This window comes from Cibotium barometz, chromosome 66, assembly GCF_041138505.1.
Source record: "Cibotium barometz isolate CiBa-2024 chromosome 66, ASM4113850v1, whole genome shotgun sequence".
Taxonomy (NCBI): Eukaryota; Viridiplantae; Streptophyta; class Polypodiopsida; order Cyatheales; family Cibotiaceae; genus Cibotium; species Cibotium barometz.
In genome coordinates this window covers 2,703,549-2,723,388 of record NC_141111.1, presented here as the reverse complement: position 1 = coordinate 2,723,388, position 19,840 = coordinate 2,703,549, and the positions used below count along the sequence as shown (strand labels likewise).

Below are 19,840 nucleotides of genomic sequence, written 5' to 3'. Positions count from 1 at the left end.
ATATTTGTTACTCGAGTCTTTATGCAATAGTCATGCACTTCCTTGGGCAGCCCACAACAATACTTCTCCATGTGCTCAGACAAAGGCATTGCACGATAGGAAGTAACTGGGAGTAAAGCTTCCCAAAACTTCTTATTATAATCCTCCAGATTTTCACACTTCGATGCATCCAACTTGTGCCATGCTGTCATTACATCCACCTCAAAAGTAGATGTGAGCCATACGGAAGAGAACACTTGCTTAAACTGTACCCAAGTAGATGGTGCTATGCCCTGTAAAAGAAGAGTGGACCACCATTGCAATGCATTGCCCTTGAGAAAAGTCGCAGCTTTTCTCACCTTAGAGGATTCCATATAATTACCACCAGAAAAAGCAGCATCAAACTGTTGTAAAAAGGTAAGTGCCTTTAGCTTATCTTTGGCCCCACTGAACGTGTCAAATTTCACAGCAGCTTCCCCTTCCTTATAATCCTTCGCCTTACCCATAGGCGTTAGATTATCGAAAGGAAGTGGCTTCACAAGATTGCTACCCCCGGCATTCATGCCCATCATAGGGTCAATATTGCCAGTTCCCACACCTGGCATTCCATACATTCGAGCCATGTTTCCAAACATACCACTATGCATACCAGGCTGCATGCCCCCATACATGTTTCCTTGCATTCCAGGCTGCATGCCCCCAAACATGTTTCCTTGCATTCCGGAATGCATACCACCATACATATTCCCTTGCATACCAGGCTGAAAACTAGCTCCAAAATTCCCTGGAATACCCATGCCTCCCTGAGGATAACCCCCAGTCATGGATTGGAACACAGAGCCACCACCAAAATAGCCTGGATGCATAGACCGCTGTGGAATAGATGGCTGTCCGAAAAAGGAACTCTGTGAGTTGGCACCAAAAGTATGTTGCATGTTCGGAAACTGTCCAAAAGATGGATCCTGTGGGAAGGGACCACTATTGCCCTGAGGTGGGTTCTCAGAACGCACTTTCTTCTTCTTTTCAGGCTCAGAACGGGATCTCATAAATTCAGCAAACTTCTCACTTTGAGTGAGCTGCATAAACACATCCATTACACCTGCCAAACGATTTTTAAACTGAGCATCATCTTCCTCTTTACTAGGCATGTCTTCTGGCTGTGTTACATCCTTATATTGTGCATCTACTGCAGCCTGTTCTCCTGCAAGAATATCCTCAGATTCATTTCTCTCAAGAGAGGCCTCTTGCTCTTGCTCTTCATCATAAAAATATTCATCTTCTGTGTCTGACATGTTGCTGAATTTTTCAGCAATGACTTTCCTCTAGACAACCACGAGCTCACCCTCTTAAGAAAGTTGATGATGGGTCCCAGCAATGGAACCTTGAAACCGGCCTCTGGTAGAAACCAAAGTGCGGTAGACTAGCAGTCACCTTTTCAATTGTAGTCCAAACAAATAACAAATTAGCAGGAGCTAGAATGCTCCAAAACTAAAAGAAAATCGACACCTGTTGGCCCCAAAGCTTGGTGCCCCTTTCGGTATTTCTTTATTCAAATTCAATGGAAAGTATAACTAATAAAAGTAAAAAGAGAAAAGCAAAGCTTAAAAAGGCAAAGCAAAAGCATGAAGGCTTTTTGGCAAAGAGCAAGGTCTCTTATAAGTCTAAAAAGAATTGGACTTCTCTTGTAGTACCATGAACAAGATCATTGAAGATTGAAGGAGATCGTGGAGTATGTGTGGACATCATTATGATCATGAAGAGCTTCTTCTTCGTCATCAACACCTTCTCCAACATGCTTTTCAGACGTACGGTGAGCCCTAGATTTGTATGGGCATATGCATGGCCCGTACAGACGCATGTACGGAGTTGTATAGACATGTTCGGACATAAATTTTAGAAATCCTAAAATTGCTCCAGAAATTGCTTTTTGGATATTTTTATCGTCCAAAAACCATTAAAACAGGTTTTTTTATCAGTTTTCTTGTGAGAAAGAGCTCTTCCATGGTTTTCTTCATGTACAAGGCTATAGGAGTCGTGGAGATTACTCATGGGATGAGTTAGTTAGAGATAGAGCTTGGACATGGAGAACTTGGGCATAGAGCTTGGACATGGAACATGAAGCTTGGACATAAACATGGAACTTGGACATATAGGTTGGGCATGAACATGGAACTTGGACTTGGATTTGGACTTGGACTTGGACTTGGACTTGGATTTGGATTTGGATTCATTGGACTTGGATTCATTGGATTTAGATTTGGATATTTGGATTCAGTACTAGCCCGGTGAGAGATACTTGTGGGTAATCCCCGTGGTGTGCTCGACATCAGAGATCTTGTACGTCGACATCGACATCGACTTGGATATCCTACATTGGCATATTTGTTTGTTTTGTATTCATTGATTGTATTGATCCTGGCCAGCGTGCCCGTGGATTGTTCCTAAATAAATTTCTAAAAGGTGTCGAGGCATGTTATCTGCTCAATGTGGTGTACTGTGCAAGATCCCCATTCCCTTTTCTCTCTCCCCTCTTTCTCTTTATATTTTTATCTCTTGGACACGTGGTTGAGTCTGTCACTGCACGCCCCGCTGGGCTTACATTGTCTCATTGTTAATCAATTGAATTACTAGAATCTTTTGGGACAAACCTTGTGACAGGTCTAGAAGTTGCTCACCACAAAATCGATAAAGACATTTCATTTCCTTTGAAGAAATCAAAAGACTTCATCTCTTCTCCAATTCCTTCTCCCTTTGAAGGAATAGAAAGATTTCATCCCTTCTCCAATTTCTTGGAAAGTGAATGGGAGTATGAATTAGGGTTAGAGTAATTCATGTGGGAGACATACACAGAGAGAACAAGGGAGAGAGAGAGAGAGAGTTGTGGGGATAAGTCAACTCACCAAGTGTGAGTGTGTGACTCCCCTATCACACATGTATATTGCACTAGTACACATAGTGCACTTAGTACATTAAAAGTACTAAGTGTACTATGTACTATAACTTATGGGCTTGTACACAGAAAAAATCAGCATGTACATGATAAAATACAAGGCCATATCAAGGCTGAAACTGGCCTCATCCAATGCCCATCAAGTGTCTGCAATGAGCAAACCGCTCCGGAGGCAAACTCTTTGTCAACAGATCAGCCGGTTTGTCATCCGTATGAATCTTAACAAGCTGAATTTGCTTGTTCTCTATCACCTCTCTGATGAAGTGATACTTCACATCCACATGCTTCGTCTTTGCATGAAAGACAGGGTTCTTTGCCAACTGGATGGCACTCTGACTGTCACAATGCAACAATGGAATATCCCTTGTATAGCCCAAATCAACCACTAACCGAGATAGCCATAATGCCTCCTTGCAAGCCTTTGTGGCTGCAATATACTCGGCCTCTGTAGTAGATAAGGCTGTGCACTTCTGCATCCTGGATATCCATGACACAGCACCTCCTGTGAATGTAAACACATAACCGGTAGTAGACTTCCGGTTATGTGGATGACCGGCATAATCCGAATCTGTGTAGCCATGCACTAATGCATCCTGTTTGCCAAAGCAAATGCACATATCCTGTGTGCCCTTCAGGTATCTCATGACACCTTTCACTACTTCCCAATGCTTCTTGCCAGGGTTGGCCATGTATCTAGAAACCACTCCCACTGCAAATGCAATGTCCGGCCTAGTAGCAACCATGCCATACATGAGATTGCCACAAGCTGAAGCATACAGAATCTTGGCCATATCAGCCCTGCCACTATCTGACTGTGGGCTGTCCATAGCACTGAGTTTCACATATGGAGGCAAAGGAGTACTAGTCTTCTTCCCCCCGTCCATATTGAACCTCTGCAAGACTTTGCCAATGTATTCCTTCTGAGACAAATACAACACATGCTGATTTCTGTCCCGAAGTATCCGCATACCCAAAATGTGATTTGCATCACCCAAATCCTTCATATCAAAGGTTTGATGCAGTCTCTGCTTCAAGGCATCCATCTCCTTACGAGATTTCCCGACAATCAACATATCATCAACATACAAGATGAGGATCAATAGACTGCCATCCAAAGCTTTCTTGGTGTACAAGCAGTAATCTATGTCACTTCTCCTGAATTTCTAGGATTTCATGAATGTATCAAATTTATGATACCATTCCCTTGGTGCCTGTTTGAGCCCATAAAGACTCTTTTTCAGCTTGCATACAAGCTTCTCCTTTCCAGTCACTGCATAACCCTCTGGCTGCTGCATATATATCTCCTCATGGAGATCACCGTGAAGAAAAGCAGTCTTCACATCCATCTGAATCAAGTCCAGATCATCATGTGCAACCAAAGCTAACACAGCTCTAAGTGTGGTCATTTTGACCACTGGAGAGAAGATTTCCTCAAAGTCCACACCATATTCCTGCTTGAAGCCCTTAGCCACTAACCTGGCTTTGTATCTTGGCTTTGCATCAGGTGCAACTTTGAGCCTATAAACCCACTTGCATGGCAAAACCTTCTTGCCTGCAAGCAAATGCACCAACTTCCATGTTCAATTTTTGTGTAGAGAATCCATCTCTGACTTCATGGCACGCTCCCATAGAGCTTTGTCTGCCCTCTGTAAAGCCTCCTTATAACATGAGGGCTCCCCACAGTCAGTAAGCATCAAGTAGTCAACCCCTGGAACAAACCTGTCAGGGGCTCTGGAGGGTCTAGTGGACCTCCGTACCCAATGACCATCATTTGCAGGTTGCTGTCCAGCCTGCATATCACCCATTGGTGGCTCCTGTTCCATGCCATAAGGCTGAAATATCATGCCCGGTATCTCCTCTAACTGTGGTATATCCATAGGGATATCTTCTGCCATCTCTGGCTGTCCATTTGGACCATTTTCAACACCATTTAAGGGCTGGTTTTCCTGCTGTAATGGCTGATTTACAGCCCTTTGTTGTTGTCCATGATGTCCATCATCATCAAAGATGACTCTGCTAGGCTCCTGTTGCCTTGCAGGCTCCTTATACATGCATGTTTCATAAAAAATGACATCATTGCTGCGTATGATCTTTCTATTCACGGGATCCCAAAGTCTATACCCCATTTCACCTCTGTCACCATATCCTAGGAATATGCATTTGTGAGACTTAGGATCAAGTTTGGTGCGCATTTCCCTGCGTATGTGCACGTACGCAACGCAACCAAACACTCTCAAGTGCTTGTATGATGGAGGCTTCCCTGTCCATACTTCCTCTGACACTTTCCCACCAAGCCTCGTGTTAGGTGACCTGTTTATAAGGTGAACGGCTGTCATAACAGCTTCAGCCGAAAAACCATGAGGTAACGCAGCATGTGACAACATAGAACGAACCTTTTCCTGAATGGTCCTGTTCATCCTCTCTGCTGTCCCGTTTTGTGGAGGATCATAAGGAGTAGAGAGCTCCCTCTTGATGCCTTTAGCATCACAAAAGTCCTAAAACTGTTTGGATATATACTCTGCACCATTGTCGGAATGCAAAGCCTTCAATGTTTTGCCAGTTTGATTCTCAACAAGAGCAACAAACTTCTCAAACACTGAGAATGTATCACAAAAAGTGGCTTTGAACTCATCGTCCATTGCCAACTTTTGATTAATGACCTGGCTGACAATACCATTAAACTCATTTAGATGGGCTGTCATAGATGCCCCTTCCTTCATCTGAAGACCTATGAGTTTCTTCAACCAATACACTTTGCTTGAGGCACTTTGCTGGGCATAGAAGTCCTGCAATCTCTGCCACATTCCCCAAGTCTCTTCACGAATGCTGAAAAGTAAAGAGTCTGACACAGACAACATGATAGTCGATCTTGCCAGCTCATCCATATCTTCCCACTCTTCAGCAGTAAGAGAAGCGGGCATTACACCCCTTTCTTTGATGGGCTTGTGCTGCTTCTTCTGGAGCAACACATTATAGCACTGGGTTTGCCAAATATCATAGTTATGTGAGCCTTCAAGCTTCTTGATGTGAAGCAATGAAGAGCTCTCGCCTGTGGTTGCCATAGCAATATGCAACCTGTCAATGCAAACACTGCACCAAAAGCACACAAAGTGCTCACAGTTGTTCTCCCAAAGTATATCTCCCACTGCGGAAGCACGAATGCAACTTTTCTCCCACTATATGTGATGAAATCAACAAAATCTGGTTGCTGCAGATTTAGGACAGCACCTTAAATGTGCTCTGTTGCCCTTCCAAAGTACTGTACAGCAGTACTAAGTGCTCACCAATGACGTACCAAACCTGTACCGGCAAATACAGCAGCTGAAATCGAGCCACCCTAAACCAGGGCTCTGATACCAGTTGAATGAGAGTATGAATTAGGGTTAGAGTAATTCATGTGGGAGACATACACAGAGAGAATAAGGGAGAGAGAGAGAGAGAGAGTTGTGGGGATAAGTCAACTCACCAAGTGTGAGTGTGTGACTCCCCTATCACACATGTATATTGCACTAGTACACATAGTGCACTTAGTACATTAAAAGTACTAAGTGTACTATGTACTATAACTTATGGGCTTGTACACACTATAAGGGTGGGCATTATGCCTTTACCCCAACAGGAAAGTGCATGCTCTAGCAGGAATAAATAAATTTTTGGATAAGAATCAAATTTCAAGATGAAAGCGTTAATATCAATTATCATATTTTCGTCTCGTTAATCAAAATAACTAAAAACTAGAACAAGGAGTGGAAGAATAAGGTTATGATTTAATTGAGGAGTTTTAGATTATGCTTGTAAATAGAACAGTCATAGTCTTGCCGCTGAGCGTTGCTGGAGCTTTCCCCCATTGTGCACTTATTGCCTGCGCTCCTTCGCGTCTCTTCTGCCTCCCCCTCCCTCATTGTGCTGCTACCCTGTGGCCCCCTCGCCTTCGCCTCTCCTCCACCTCATCGTCCCTCGTCGCCTTTCTCTTCCGCCTCCCCTTCGTGCTTTCTCCCTCCTTCGTGTTGCTGCCACTGTGGCCTCCCTCCCTCGCCTTAGCCCCCCACCGCCTTTGCTCCTCCTCGGTGCCAACTATCCCTTGCCCCCTGCGCAACCCGCTAGGCTATGAGCCGCTCTCTGTCCCCTCGTTTGACCTCCTCGCCCTTCCTCCTCCTCTACTCGGGCGCCGCCTTATCCTCTTGTTTTCCGCTGCCCCCCCCGCCCCGCTGTTGGGATTTACCCTGCTCTTCGTCTCCCTAGTCAAGTGCTATTAGCTTTCGGGTAATTTTTTGTTAGGTAAGATTCGGCAACTTTTAGTCTTGAACCCCTAGGAGGACTCCACGACAACCGCTCTGTCATCCCCGATTGAGGCTGCCGTCCCTTGCCTCTCTTTTTGAGAAGCGGGTCTCTAGCTCCTTGCTTTGATAGTCCTATCTTTGGAGGCCTCCACCTTGGTATGCAAGATTGTGGGTAGCTGCCCGGCGTGCGGGTAGCTCAGGGATATGTTACATGCAAGCCTTCTTGGCATGCATGGAAAGATTGCTAATATTCATCCCTTGGGACGTGGTTACTACCACGTTGAGTTCGATTCGCCTGTGGTCATGTAGCTTAGCCCCGTTGCACTTCGTACACCCCTCTGGTTGTGCCAGACCCCGAGCGGAGGCAACATACTAGCTAAGTCCGCTGTTTGATCCATCGTTTCATGGAGCCGGTAGAGATGACCATCACTACCTCTTTAGTGTAGGCTTCCTCCTAGAGTCGCCAATCAAGCCGCTGCCCCCCCCCCCCCCCCCCCCCCCCTCGTGCGGGTGCTTGGGCAGCCAATTGACTACAGGTTCTTCCGATGCCTTCCCGTTGAAGGAGCTGGTATGTTCGAGGAGACAGTGGCTCCCATTCGTACATGTGTGGTGGTACATCACTTCAGACCCTCCACCCCAGAGAGAGGCGCGATGATTTTCTCTTTCCCCTGGAGTGTAGCGTCGGGGAAAGGACTCGAGCATGGAGTCAGTGTGCACTACTATTCGTGGGTAGGCAATAGATCTCTCACACCATTTGCATGATCTGCCTATCACTGATGTGGTTACCCACCACTGGCCTTTGGCTCAGATGGAGTTTGGTGGCTCGGGCCACAGAGATAATGAAGGGGAGATGGTATCCTCCAGCCTGGAGATGCTTCTTTTCGTGTTTCTTCATGTTTCAGTGGCAATACCCCTTCTCCCCTCCTATAGATACCTGCATTGCGATAGCTGGAGTCCAAAGTATGCATAGTCCAAGGCTCGGACATAGTGGCTCCACATGGAGGGCAAGATTGGAGCCCATCTAGCACGGCTTCGCTCTAGGACCGACAATGATAACTCTCCATTGAAACCCACGCCCAAGACTCTTTGAGTGGAGGGCAGTTCCGACAGTTTTGCCTCCCACATTTTAGTTATGCGGATTGTCTCATGGAACATCCAGGGTTTGGGAAGTCCACAATGCTTTCAAAGGCGTGGTGTCCTTAGAGAGGAGCTTCAGAGAGGAGCAATTGGTGGAAAACCATTGACATTCTATTCATTCAAGAGCACCATCTTTCAAAGGGGCATACCCGTTGCGGGAGGATCTCGTAGGGCAGGAGTCACACCTTCTGGTCCTATTCGTTTGGCCCCTTCGAGACACAGGGTGGAGTATGCATTTCCAGCTATTGTCCGCAGTGGTTAACCTAGGCACCGTTGTCACTGGCCTTGGAGAGGAGCTTCAGAGAGGAGCAATTGGTGGAAAACCATTGACATTCTATTCATTCAAGAGCACCATCTTTCAAAGGGGCATTCCCGTTGCGGGAGGATCTCGTGCAGTCACACCTTCTGGTCCCATTCTTTTGGCCCCTTCGAGACACAGGGTGGAGTATGCATTTCCAGCTATTGTCCACAGTGGTTAACGTAGGCACCATTGTCACTGGACAACCTCAGTGGGTGACCCCTTCGAGACACAGGGTGGAGTATGCATTTCCAGCTATTGTCCGCAGTGGTTAACCTAGGCACCGTTGTCACTGGCCTTGGAGAGGAGCTTCAGAGATGAGCAATTGGTGGAAAACCATTGACATTCTATTCATTCAAGAGCACCATCTTTCAAAGGGGCATTCCCGTTGCGGGAGGATCTCGTGGAGTCACACCTTCTGGTCCCATTCTTTTGGCCCCTTCGAGACACAGGGTGGAGTATGCATTTCCAGCTATTGTCCACAGTGGTTAACGTAGGCACCATTGTCACTGGACAACCTCAGTGGGTGACCATCAGGATTAAACTGGACTGTGTGGGCTTTCTAAACATATATGCGTTGATCCCCGCAACAGGCAAAGCCACACTCTGGAGTACAGTTCATCAGTACTGCCCTTGCGTAGGTGGATTATGGTGTATGGGTGGGGATTTTAACATGCTAGAGTTGGCAGTGGGCAAACTCGAAGGTGGCATGGTTGGTATTTTGGCAGGGACTACCTTCTCTGATCATGCATTGGTTATTCTTTCCCTGGAGAACCCTTGGAGGCAAGACAAATATTTGAGTACCCAGATCGCTGATAGCCTCATCTAGGACTCTCGTTATGCAGCAGGATAGAGGAGATTTGGGAGAGGCTAGATTTTCACTCGGGAGAAACTGCAGGCGCCCTTGGATGAAGGCCTTGGAGAGATTAGTAGTTTATTTTATAGGAAGCAAGGCAAAGCAGATTGGTTGCCTTCCGAGAGGAGGAGAGGAGCATTCGCCGGGGCCTGGCTTCCCTACATGAGCTTCAAGAGAGCGCATAGTATAGCCCGAGGATTGAGAGTCAGTTGGCTGCCACTTGTATACAGCTGCGGAAGATCACTCGCTTTATGGCACATAGGAGCTTGGCAGTTTGCACTTGGTTGGCCAGCATTATGTCCGAGGTGTGGCCATCCTCAGGAGTCCCAGCGTCATTGTCTTTGGGATTGCCTGAAGGCTTAGATCCCCCTCCATCGAAGGCACCCTCACCCCGCCAACGGAGTCCATCCAGAGCATCTGGCTCGATATCCTTAGGAAGGCCTCCCAGCACTCCCGCATGTGGTCTGAGCCACTTGAAGCTTCCCCCACTGACCATGGAGAGTCTGGCGTCTCGGTCCCTTTCTCACTGACACTGGTGGCAAGCCCACTTGGCACTATAGACCACTTGTGTGGTTGTTTCCCCCTCCCCCCATTGTATGAGAGAGCCTTCTCCTCGTAGAGCAGCCAGCCGGAGGAGAAGAGCATCTTCCCTCCTTTTATGCTTCTTGACTCTCGCGGAGACGAGTTTGTACTAAGTACTTATCCATTGTGGCTGTTTTTCTTGGTCACTAATAGAAGGATCTTTTTCTCGGGGAAAAAAAGAACAATCATAGTCGTGGGCAAGGAGTGATTTAATTGTTTGATCTGGAAACATATGATGGATCGTGGACCTCGCATTGAATCATTACTATCTTATTTAGTTTGACTTTTTTCTTTGTTATTCTTTATAGATGAATGTAAGTATGTTGCTGATTTTTTAGATTTCACATCGTAGCGAAGATGATGTTTATCTTCAGGATTTGCATGATGATTTGGACATGCCCATGTTGTATGTATGTGGACATCAATTTTTACCATATTTTACACTGGATTCCATGTGCTCCACAGCGTGCAAGCAGTTTGGCTAAACTCAGGCTCTAGGCATGAGGCCTGTTGGTTGGAACTAGCGATCATGCATGTGCATGAGTAAGGAATGAGGTAGGCATGTAAAAGAAAGTGAAGTAAGACAAAGAAGGGGTTTTTAAAAAAAAGGAATAGGGTAAAGGAAAATTCAAGGAGAGTGAAACAGTAAGTCGTTCTTCTGGATGTTTAGAAAACGGAAGACTAAAACTGTATGAACTATTAATGGGAACTTACTAGGATCTGGTAGCCTTGTTGCTACCTATAAATATTTTTTTGGAGGCCTCTGGTCTCCTTGAAGGGGATAATATGCCTCAAGTTGGTGATGCTATTTTGTTATTTTTGTTCATAGTTCAACATGCGGGATGAAGGTTCGAATGAGAAGCTTGAGGCTCAGCAAGAGCTGGTTGAGGAAATGTCTTACAGAATGCATCTTGATAAGAGTGTAAGTCTCATTGGCAAAATGATCTTTGGAGAGGAGGAAGGACCGGTGGGTCTGGCTGCGGTGAGACCACGGGGGAAGCATTTGGTAGATGACTGGTTGTGTTTGAAATTTCTGGTGAGTCAACAGCTTTTCTTTGAAATTTTTAAGTGTCCTTGAAATACACCTTCCTTCCAAGCCATTGTATTATTTATATGAAAGAAGAAAAATTCCATACTGCTTCCAGGTCCGCACATTTGAGTCACATTGTGGATCTCTTACTGATTATGGAATGAGGCACATGCGGGCATTTGCAAATATTTGCAATGCTGGAATCAAGCCAAGTACATTTTCAGAGGCCTCTCTTAAAGTCTGTGCTACAAGCAAAATGTCTCAGGTTGTCAGTCCTGTTGAGGTGGGCTTCAGTGCATAGTAATCTCTGAAAAATGTTCACATAAGGAGTCCTTATAGACTCAGTTATTAAGCTATTTTCAAGACATTGTACAGGAGAACACGTTCACAAGCAAACGATTGCCATATTGGAAAATCGAATGAACTTTCTTCGATTTGATGGTGCTTGGATTATGGTTTTCATATGGACTTTGAATGTTTCTGTATCCTCTCAAATGCTCTTAATAATGAGATACTAAGTGTCTGCAATATCCTCTCTCTCTCTCTCTCTCTCTCTCTCTCTCTCTCTCTCTCTATTTGATATTAAGATAGTCTCTTCTTTACAATTTTCTTTCCTGCAACTAGCCTTATTGCAATTATTGCAATGATAGTTTCATATTTATAAAGCAGAGGTTTGATAACATGGCAAGGCATATCTCACACACCAGTGAAATTGAGAATCTGAAATTGAAAATTCGGGTTTGAAACAGTGCCAAAAAAGTGCCTTTTTTTTTTGGCAGAACCAGGGTCTAGCTTAAAGGGCAGGGCGTACGGCATGAAGTACGATTGAATTTTTACGGTGTTCAAAATTTAAAATTATCCTTGTGTTAAGATGGAGTTACCAAGTTTCTGTAAAGTCAGAGAGTGTCTTTCTGCTAAGTTAAATTTTGAATTTTTAGTGTGTTCAAAATTTAAACTTATCCTTGTTTTCAGATGGAGTTACTAGGTCAGCGGGAAATGACTAGGTTTGTCTTTCTGCTAACATGGTCTCTGTAAATATTGGCTCTGTGTTTCTTGAATTGATATCAGCCTTGTAAGATTCCCTGCCAGCCCAAATGTAAAGAAATTACAAGTTGAGCCCCCCCCCCCCCCCCCCCCCCTCTGACTTTATGCCATGGTTGCCCACTTTAACAAGCAGCAGTTGTACTACTCTTGCCTGTGCTTCCCCTTGTTGCAGCCTTGTGCCATGCTTACAGTCTCTTTCATTTTTCTTGCATACAACTTTCTTGTTCTCACTTGCTGATAGACCCTACTCTCTCCAAGTGGTATTTTTTCTGAACTAAGCCAGTCATCGTAGAAAAACTGCTAAGGCACTTGCATGTGCCGTCCCTGCTCATGCATCAGTCTTGAGAAATGGGTTTGCGCCAAATTATCTCTTTTCATGATTCAAGTTTACACGGCATGTTAATTGCATATTCGTGTTTTGGATATGGAACCAGGACGGATCTTGGAAGTACTACTATAAATGTGTGAAATGCATATTGAAGAGTGTACTACACGTGTGAGCACTAAAAGAAGGGTGTGTGCTATTAAACAAAAAGGCACGTTCCAAAAGATTTTACCTTCACTGGCAACACAAGTTGCAAACTGAATGATTTTCCATCAGTTGATTTAGGCATGTTGGTTGGTCACCATGCAAAATTCTTTCACGTGCTTTGCTAGTTCACCATGCAAAATTTATTACATGGCTGGAAGACTCATATACAATGAAAAGAGTTACGAGGGCCTTTTTCCTACGACATAGACTGCCAAATCGTTGTGGTGTCATTGATGTAACCCATGTGAACATGGATAAGAATCAGCCATGGATTGTTGGTGAGATCACAGCAAGGATTACTTCATGTTAGTGCGTTTGCGTCCAATGTGTTAGACATCAATCGTCCAATGTGTTGTTGACATGGATCTTCGCTTCATGGATGTGTTTGAGGGTGGCCTGGATCTACCAATGACAAGCAGATTTTGAGAAGCTGTGCCTTCTTCCATTGTGAGTAGAGAGGGATATACTTAAATGATCCCCTATTGATTCTCTATTCGTGAGTACATAGTCGTGATGGTGGATACACAATTTAGATTGGTGCATGAGTCTATACATATTCCGTATTAACTCCATTTCGGGTAAATAACCGGACGCTCTCCGCCATTATGAAAGTGATAAGTGTCATAAAAAGGCACTATAAAAGTTGTAACCTTTATGAAAAAGCTAGTCACACAAACTCAAATAGTGAACTTGGGAGTTTTGAGTGCCCAAGGGCATATTGTCTACAAGGCATTATCTCATATGAATGGACTCAATTCCCCTTTGTGCTAAACAAGTTCTCTAAGTCTTCTATTTGGTCTTTGCTCTTTGCTATGTGAGAGAGTCGAGAATAGAGATTAGTTTACTCCTCAATTCATGTTCCTATCTACGCTTTGTGTGAGAGAGAGTAGACAGTGAAAGATGAGGGAGTCCTTGTATGAAGGTGAAGCAGTTCCCTTGGTGAAAGAAAAAAAGAGAGCTTGAAGAAGAGGACTTGGCAAGCTTGGTGGCTTCAAGAAGAGGAGTTGCCAACTGTTACCATATTATAGTAGTGATGTGTGTGAACACACTTAGGACCGCCGGGGCACTTTTTCCCTCACTAGGAGGTTTTTTCCCCCGTGCATTGTATATACGCCCATTATCTTCTAGGGCTTGTTATCTTTCATTTTTGGCACTCATAATACACTACTGTGTTGTGCTCAAGCTTCCTCATCTTCTTGAAGTTGTGTGTGCATTCCTGCAACCCTAATTCCAACAATTGGTATCAGAGCAGGCTTCCTCCTCCCGGGCAGCATCACCGGCACCTGCCGCGTCATCTCCTCCGATTGCGACGAGGTTTCACGAGCGTCTGCAGGTTAGTATATGCCGTGGGAGTGCTCGTAGGGCTTGGTCGTTTCAGAATTTTGATCTGAAGTCATTTCGCCCTCCGTTTTTGCATTCCAAGTACTGCGCAGGCAAAATCGTCCTACTGTGCAGATTTTCTGTCAAGATTAAAATCTGCAGGACAGGTGCCCATTCGTCTGTTATGGGCTGTGCTACATAGCACAGGTCGATTTTATACAGGTTTACCTCTTACAGACAGCATTTACATCTAGTAGTACAGTCATTGGCCATGGCTGACAACAATGATGTATTCCGCATGTTGGCTGCTGAGGATAAGTTGGATGGCACCAACTATCCATTGTGGGCATATATGATGCGACATGTATTGGTAGCAAAGGGGTTATGGAACATTGTGCAGGGTATTGATGCACGTCCTATTGTGGCTGGGAATGCTGCAAACACATCAGAAACAGGTACTGTTGATGATGGTGCAGGCACAAGTGCTGTAGCAGCTGTTCGAGAACCACCACTTTCAGCAGAGCAGATTCGTTGGGATGGTAGAGATGTGCAGGCTCATGCCTTGATTGCGCTGTCTGTCAAACGTACCATTATCCCACATATTCGCTCCTGCAGGACTTCTAAGGATGCTTGGGATGTACTTGCCACATTGTATCAGGCAAGAAATGAGGCTCGTGTTGCTTACCTCCGAAAACAGTTGGAGAGTGAGCATATGAACGAAGGTGATTCTATGGATAGCTTTTTGACAAAGATCAAGGATTTCAAAGAGCAGCTCATTTCTGCAGATGAAATCCTGTCAGACAGTTCACTTGTGCAGACTGTTTTGAATGGTCTACCAGATTCTTATCAGGGTTTTGCTTCCACTCTTCGCTTGATGATGAAAGGCAATCCCAATGCCTTATCATTTGAGGAGTTAGTTTCTGTTTTGCTGCAAGAAGACCAGTCAAGGCAAAACAGGAATATTATGCGTGTCGCAGATCAAGCTTTCGTTGCTAGTCAGAGAAGCGGGAAAGGTAAAGCTGGCTTTTCTTCTAGTAAGCAGAAATCTGCAAATGCTGCGCAACCAAAGAAGGAAGACAAAGATGAGAAGAAGGGTGACAAACAGAAGACATTTTGCAAGTACTGTAAGGGAAATGATCATGTCATCAAAGCGTGTCCTAAGCTGGCTGCGAAAGAGGCTAAGAAGAAAGAGGCTGGTATGGCTGTTGCAGATGCCTCTCCTTCTAACAATGAATCTGCTAATGTTGTTCAAGATACAGAATGGGCATTCAATGCGCAGTGCAGTTATGACCCATCTTTGCATGACACATGTATGTCTGCAGTAGATTCAGATGTATGGTACTTTGACAGTGGTGCCACTAAGCATATCACCTCGCAGCGCAGTTTATTCACTTTCCTTGAGTCTGCTCCCACAGGGAATACTGTCACTTGTGCCAATAACTCCTCTTATCCCGTTAAAGGAGTTGGACAGATTGTGCTGAATGTTGCAAATTGCAACACCTTTACACTTTTTGATGCATTGTATGTGCCAGGGATCAAAAAGAATCTGCTGTCAGTATCCGCATTTGCCAAAACAGGTTTGGTTGTAAAATTTGTGGATGACAGATGTACTGTTCATGATCTCTCTTGTGGTGACATCATTGTAGCATCTGGTTCACTATGTCGAGGGCTGTATAAGCTCAATATGGATGGCAAATGTGTAGAGGATTCAGCATGTGCTATTATGGATACGCAGGCTATTTCAAATGCAAAACTGTGGCATGCACGTTTTGGTCATCTGAATTTTGCAAGTTTGCTGCGCCTGCAGAAATCTGAAATGGTGTCTTCTTTGCCTAAGCTTGAGGCACCTGTCAAGCATGTTTGTGAGGGCTGCATATTGGGTAAAATGCAGCGTGCTTCCTTTCCCAAAGATGGATCAGTGAGAGCTGAACGCAGATTGCAGCTTGTTCACAGTGATGTTTGTGGTCCCATGCAAACTCCATCATTTGGAAACTACCTTTACTTCGTGACTTTCATTGATGATTTTACCAGGCATGCATGGGTATATCCTTTGAAGGCAAAGTCCGAAGTGTTTTTGTGCTTCAAACAGTTTTTGGTTATGGCTGAAAATGTGTCAGAAAGTAAGATGGGCACCCTCCGTTCAGATCGAGGGGGGGAGTATATGTCTTCAGAATTTAATGCATTTCTGGCTGAGCGTGGGATAAAACACCAATGTACAGTGCCGTATACACCACAGCAAAATGGTGTGGCTGAGAGAAAAAACAGGTCTCTCATGGAAATGGCAAGATGTATGGTTAAGAGTCAAAGTCTACCACATGGTTTTTGGCTTGAGGCTGTCATGTGTGCCACTTATGTACTAAACAGGTGTCCCACCAAAGCATTACAGGTTGTCACTCCATATGAGGCTTGGCATAGCCGCAAGCCATCTGTTGGCCATTTACGTGTTTTTGGTTGCCTGGCATATGCATTAGTGCCTGTGCAACATCGCAGAAAATTGGATGACAAAGCTGTCAAATGTATTTTTGTTGGATATAGTGCTGAGAGCAAAGGCTATCGTTTGTATCATCCACAGACAAAGCGCATTTTGGTTAGCCGTGATGTTGTATTTGTGGAAGATGCAGTTCAGCCCTTGGTTTCATGTACTAAGGAGACAGATATCAGCTCACGTGATGTCTATGATACATTGTTGCCTCTTTTCAGTGGTGCACAGTCAAGTGCAATACCTCATGAGGCAGTTTTTCAGCCTATGCAGGTTTTAAATGATGGCACAGATCAGCCTATATCTGATGCAGATGTGCATGATGCACTTGAGGATGAGAGACAAGAGATTGAGGGCTCTAGGAACATGCCTAGATGGCTGGTGCAGACTTTGCGTGACAGCAAGTTGGATGCCCCTTTGTCTAGTCGCACTTGTTCTGGCTCTCATGGTGCCTCTTATGCGTCAGATTGTTATGCATTGGCTGTTTCTAGTATGTGCGATGAAAGTGAGCCTGTTTCATTTGATGAGGCACAAAGTTCAGAAAATTGGATGGCTGCTATGCAAGCAGAATACGATGCTATTATGAAGAATAGTACATGGTCTTTATGTGACTTGCCCCCTGGCAAGAAGGCCATTGGCACTAAGTGGGTATACAAATTGAAGCGTAAGCCTGATGGCACAGTGGATCGCCATAAGGCTAGGCTTGTTGCAAAAGGTTATGCTCAAGAGAAGGGCATTGATTTTGATGAGACTTTTGCTCCCACATGTCGTATGACCACTGTTCGTAGCATCTGTGCATTAGCAGCTCATAATGGTTGGAATGTATATCAGCTGGACATAAAGACTGCGTTCTTAAATGGAGATTTGCATGAGGAGGTGTATGTATCGCAGCCTCGTGGTTTTGTTCAAAGAGGGCAGGAAAACAAAGTGTGCAGGTTAAAAAAGGCTTTATATGGTTTAAAGCAAGCTCCACGAGCTTGGTATGAAAAAATACATGCATATTTGACTGCACATGGGTTTCAGAATAGTCCAACAGAAAGCACTTTGTATGTTAAACGTGTGGATGGTGTACATCTAATCATTGCTCTCTATGTCGATGACATGCTGCTCACAGGACCAAATGAGAGTCATATTGCTGATTTTAAGGCTGATTTGAATGCCTCTTTTGAGATGTCAGATTTGGGGCATTTGCATCATTATTTGGGGATACAATTTAAGCAGTGTGATGGAGGTATTGCTTTGTGTCAGACAAAGTATATTGAAACATTGTTGCGGAGATTTGGCCTTGAAGACTGCAAGCCTATTGCTACTCCAATGGAGACAGGTTTGAAGTTGAGTCTTCATGATGCTGGAGATCACTTTGATGTCACACTCTATCAGACAGCTGTTGGTTGCCTCATTTATGTATGCATTACGAGGCCAGACATTCAGTTTGCAGTCTCACAGGTGAGCAGATTTATGCATAGCCCAGGCATTAAGCATTGGCAGGCAGTGAAGCGTATCTTTCGCTATTTGAGTGGTACTCGGCATCTTGGGTTGTTTTATCCCAAGGGGGGATCATTGCCGCCAGATTTACATGCTTTTTCAGATTCTGACTGGGCTGGTTGTTATGACACACGCGTGTCCACGAGTGGTTTTTGCTTCATGCTTGGAAGCTCATGCATATCATGGTTGAGCAAGAAGCAGCCTACTGTGGCCACTTCTAGTTGTGAAGCTGAGTACAGGGCAGCTTTCACAGCTACGGTTGAGTGTGTGTGGCTCAGACGCCTTATGGCTGATTTGGGTGTTGGGCAGCCATCTGCCACCACCATCTTCACTGACAGTCAGAGCGCATTGGCAGTTGCGCGGAACCCAGTGTTCCATGCTCGTACGAAGCACATTGAGGTGCACTACCATTATGTCAGGGAGAGACTCTCTGCAGGAGAGATCAGTTTGGCTTATGTGCCAACACAGGATAACCTTGCAGACCTTTTCACAAAGGCTCTGCCTCGTGAGAAGTTCGAAGCTTTTCGCAAAGCTTTGGGCTTACTCCCTTTTGTGGATTCGTCCACATAGCTAGACACTTCCCTATACATGAGTGCTAGCTCTTGTTCACCGCATCACTCCAGGGGGGATTTGTTACCATATTATAGTAGTGATGTGTGTGAACACACTTAGGACCGCCGGGGCACTTTTTCCCTCACTAGGAGGTTTTTTCCCCCGTGCATTGTATATACGCCCATTATCTTCTAGGGCTTGTTATCTTTCATTTTTGGCACTCATAATACACTACTGTGTTGTGCTCAAGCTTCCTCATCTTCTTGAAGTTGTGTGTGCATTCCTGCAAGGTAAGTATGGAAGCAAGGTAAGTTCCCCACAATTGTTGTTGCTTGTTTGTGCTCTCTGCTTGAGAGAGCTAAAATGGGCCATAACATTTTTGGTGTTGTTGAGGAGGCAATCTTTGTTCCTTCACTCTTTTAGAGTCTCTAGAGATGAAATATCTAATTTTATTGATTTAAAATTCAAAAGCAATGATGGGAAAAAAACGCCTACTTCATGAGGGAGAATCTGTGAAGTGATAGATATGAATGTATGGATATATGTGAGTAGTCGTACCTGTGAACGATTCGATGGATGTGGATGAATGAGATGAGCTTCCTTATGCAAATATCTTTCCTTAGCCATTGTGTCTTGAGCAGTGTTGTGTAGGTTGAGAAGAGAATACGGTTAGGTGTTTTGTGAGAAAAGAAGAAAAAGATCAATGTTTTTATGTTTTATGTTTGTTGTTTAGGTTTTATGAGTACTTGGGAAACCTTGAGAAAAGAAAACCTTTTATTTTTATACATTTTTACATGTTTTGATCCTTGCATATTTACGTCTTGAAAGTGCATATTTTCTTCTTTTTGTCTTTTTTTTTCTTAAAAAATCATCATAAAAAGGATATCCCATTGAAAGCAAAATTAGAGAATTCATACTTAGGAGACTCAAATTGGAAACTTTGGGGGGCAAAACACTACCTCTCGAAATCTAAAAATTATCATCCCGTGAAAAACTCGCTAAAATCACACCGTGATTGAAGTGATGGAAAATTTTTATCTAAAGAATCTTAATTCTTATTGTGAAAACTCTAAGTTTGTCATGCCCATGATAACTAAAATACTAGTTTTTCAAAAAAAAAACTTTTCAGGAAAGATTTGTGACCCAAACTATCATTTGAATATCAAAGGACAGTGTGCATCAATACAAACCGCCAAAAGAAAATTCAAAAGTACGTAAGTTTTCATGTGCTGACACGCCTTTGAAAAACCAGGTAATTTTTCATGTAAGACCAACTCCATTTTTTCATGTTGTAAGACCAACTCCATTTTTTCCTA

General features: G+C 44.2%; 1 protein-coding gene across 1 annotated transcript in view; it reads left to right on the top strand.

Moving 5' to 3' along the window:
• LOC147602679 (asparaginyl endopeptidase Rep2-like) overlaps positions 1-11,634 on the top strand; it is a 63,565-nt gene extending 51,931 nt beyond the window's left edge. Inside the window, exons 8-9 of the mRNA XM_086797518.1 lie at positions 10,912-11,118; positions 11,228-11,634. Of these exons, the coding sequence (XP_086653644.1) occupies positions 10,912-11,118; positions 11,228-11,413 (393 nt within the window). The 3' untranslated portion in view covers positions 11,414-11,634. The remainder of the gene's footprint in view (positions 1-10,911; positions 11,119-11,227) is intronic.
• The last annotated feature ends 8,206 nt before the right edge of the window (positions 11,635-19,840 follow it).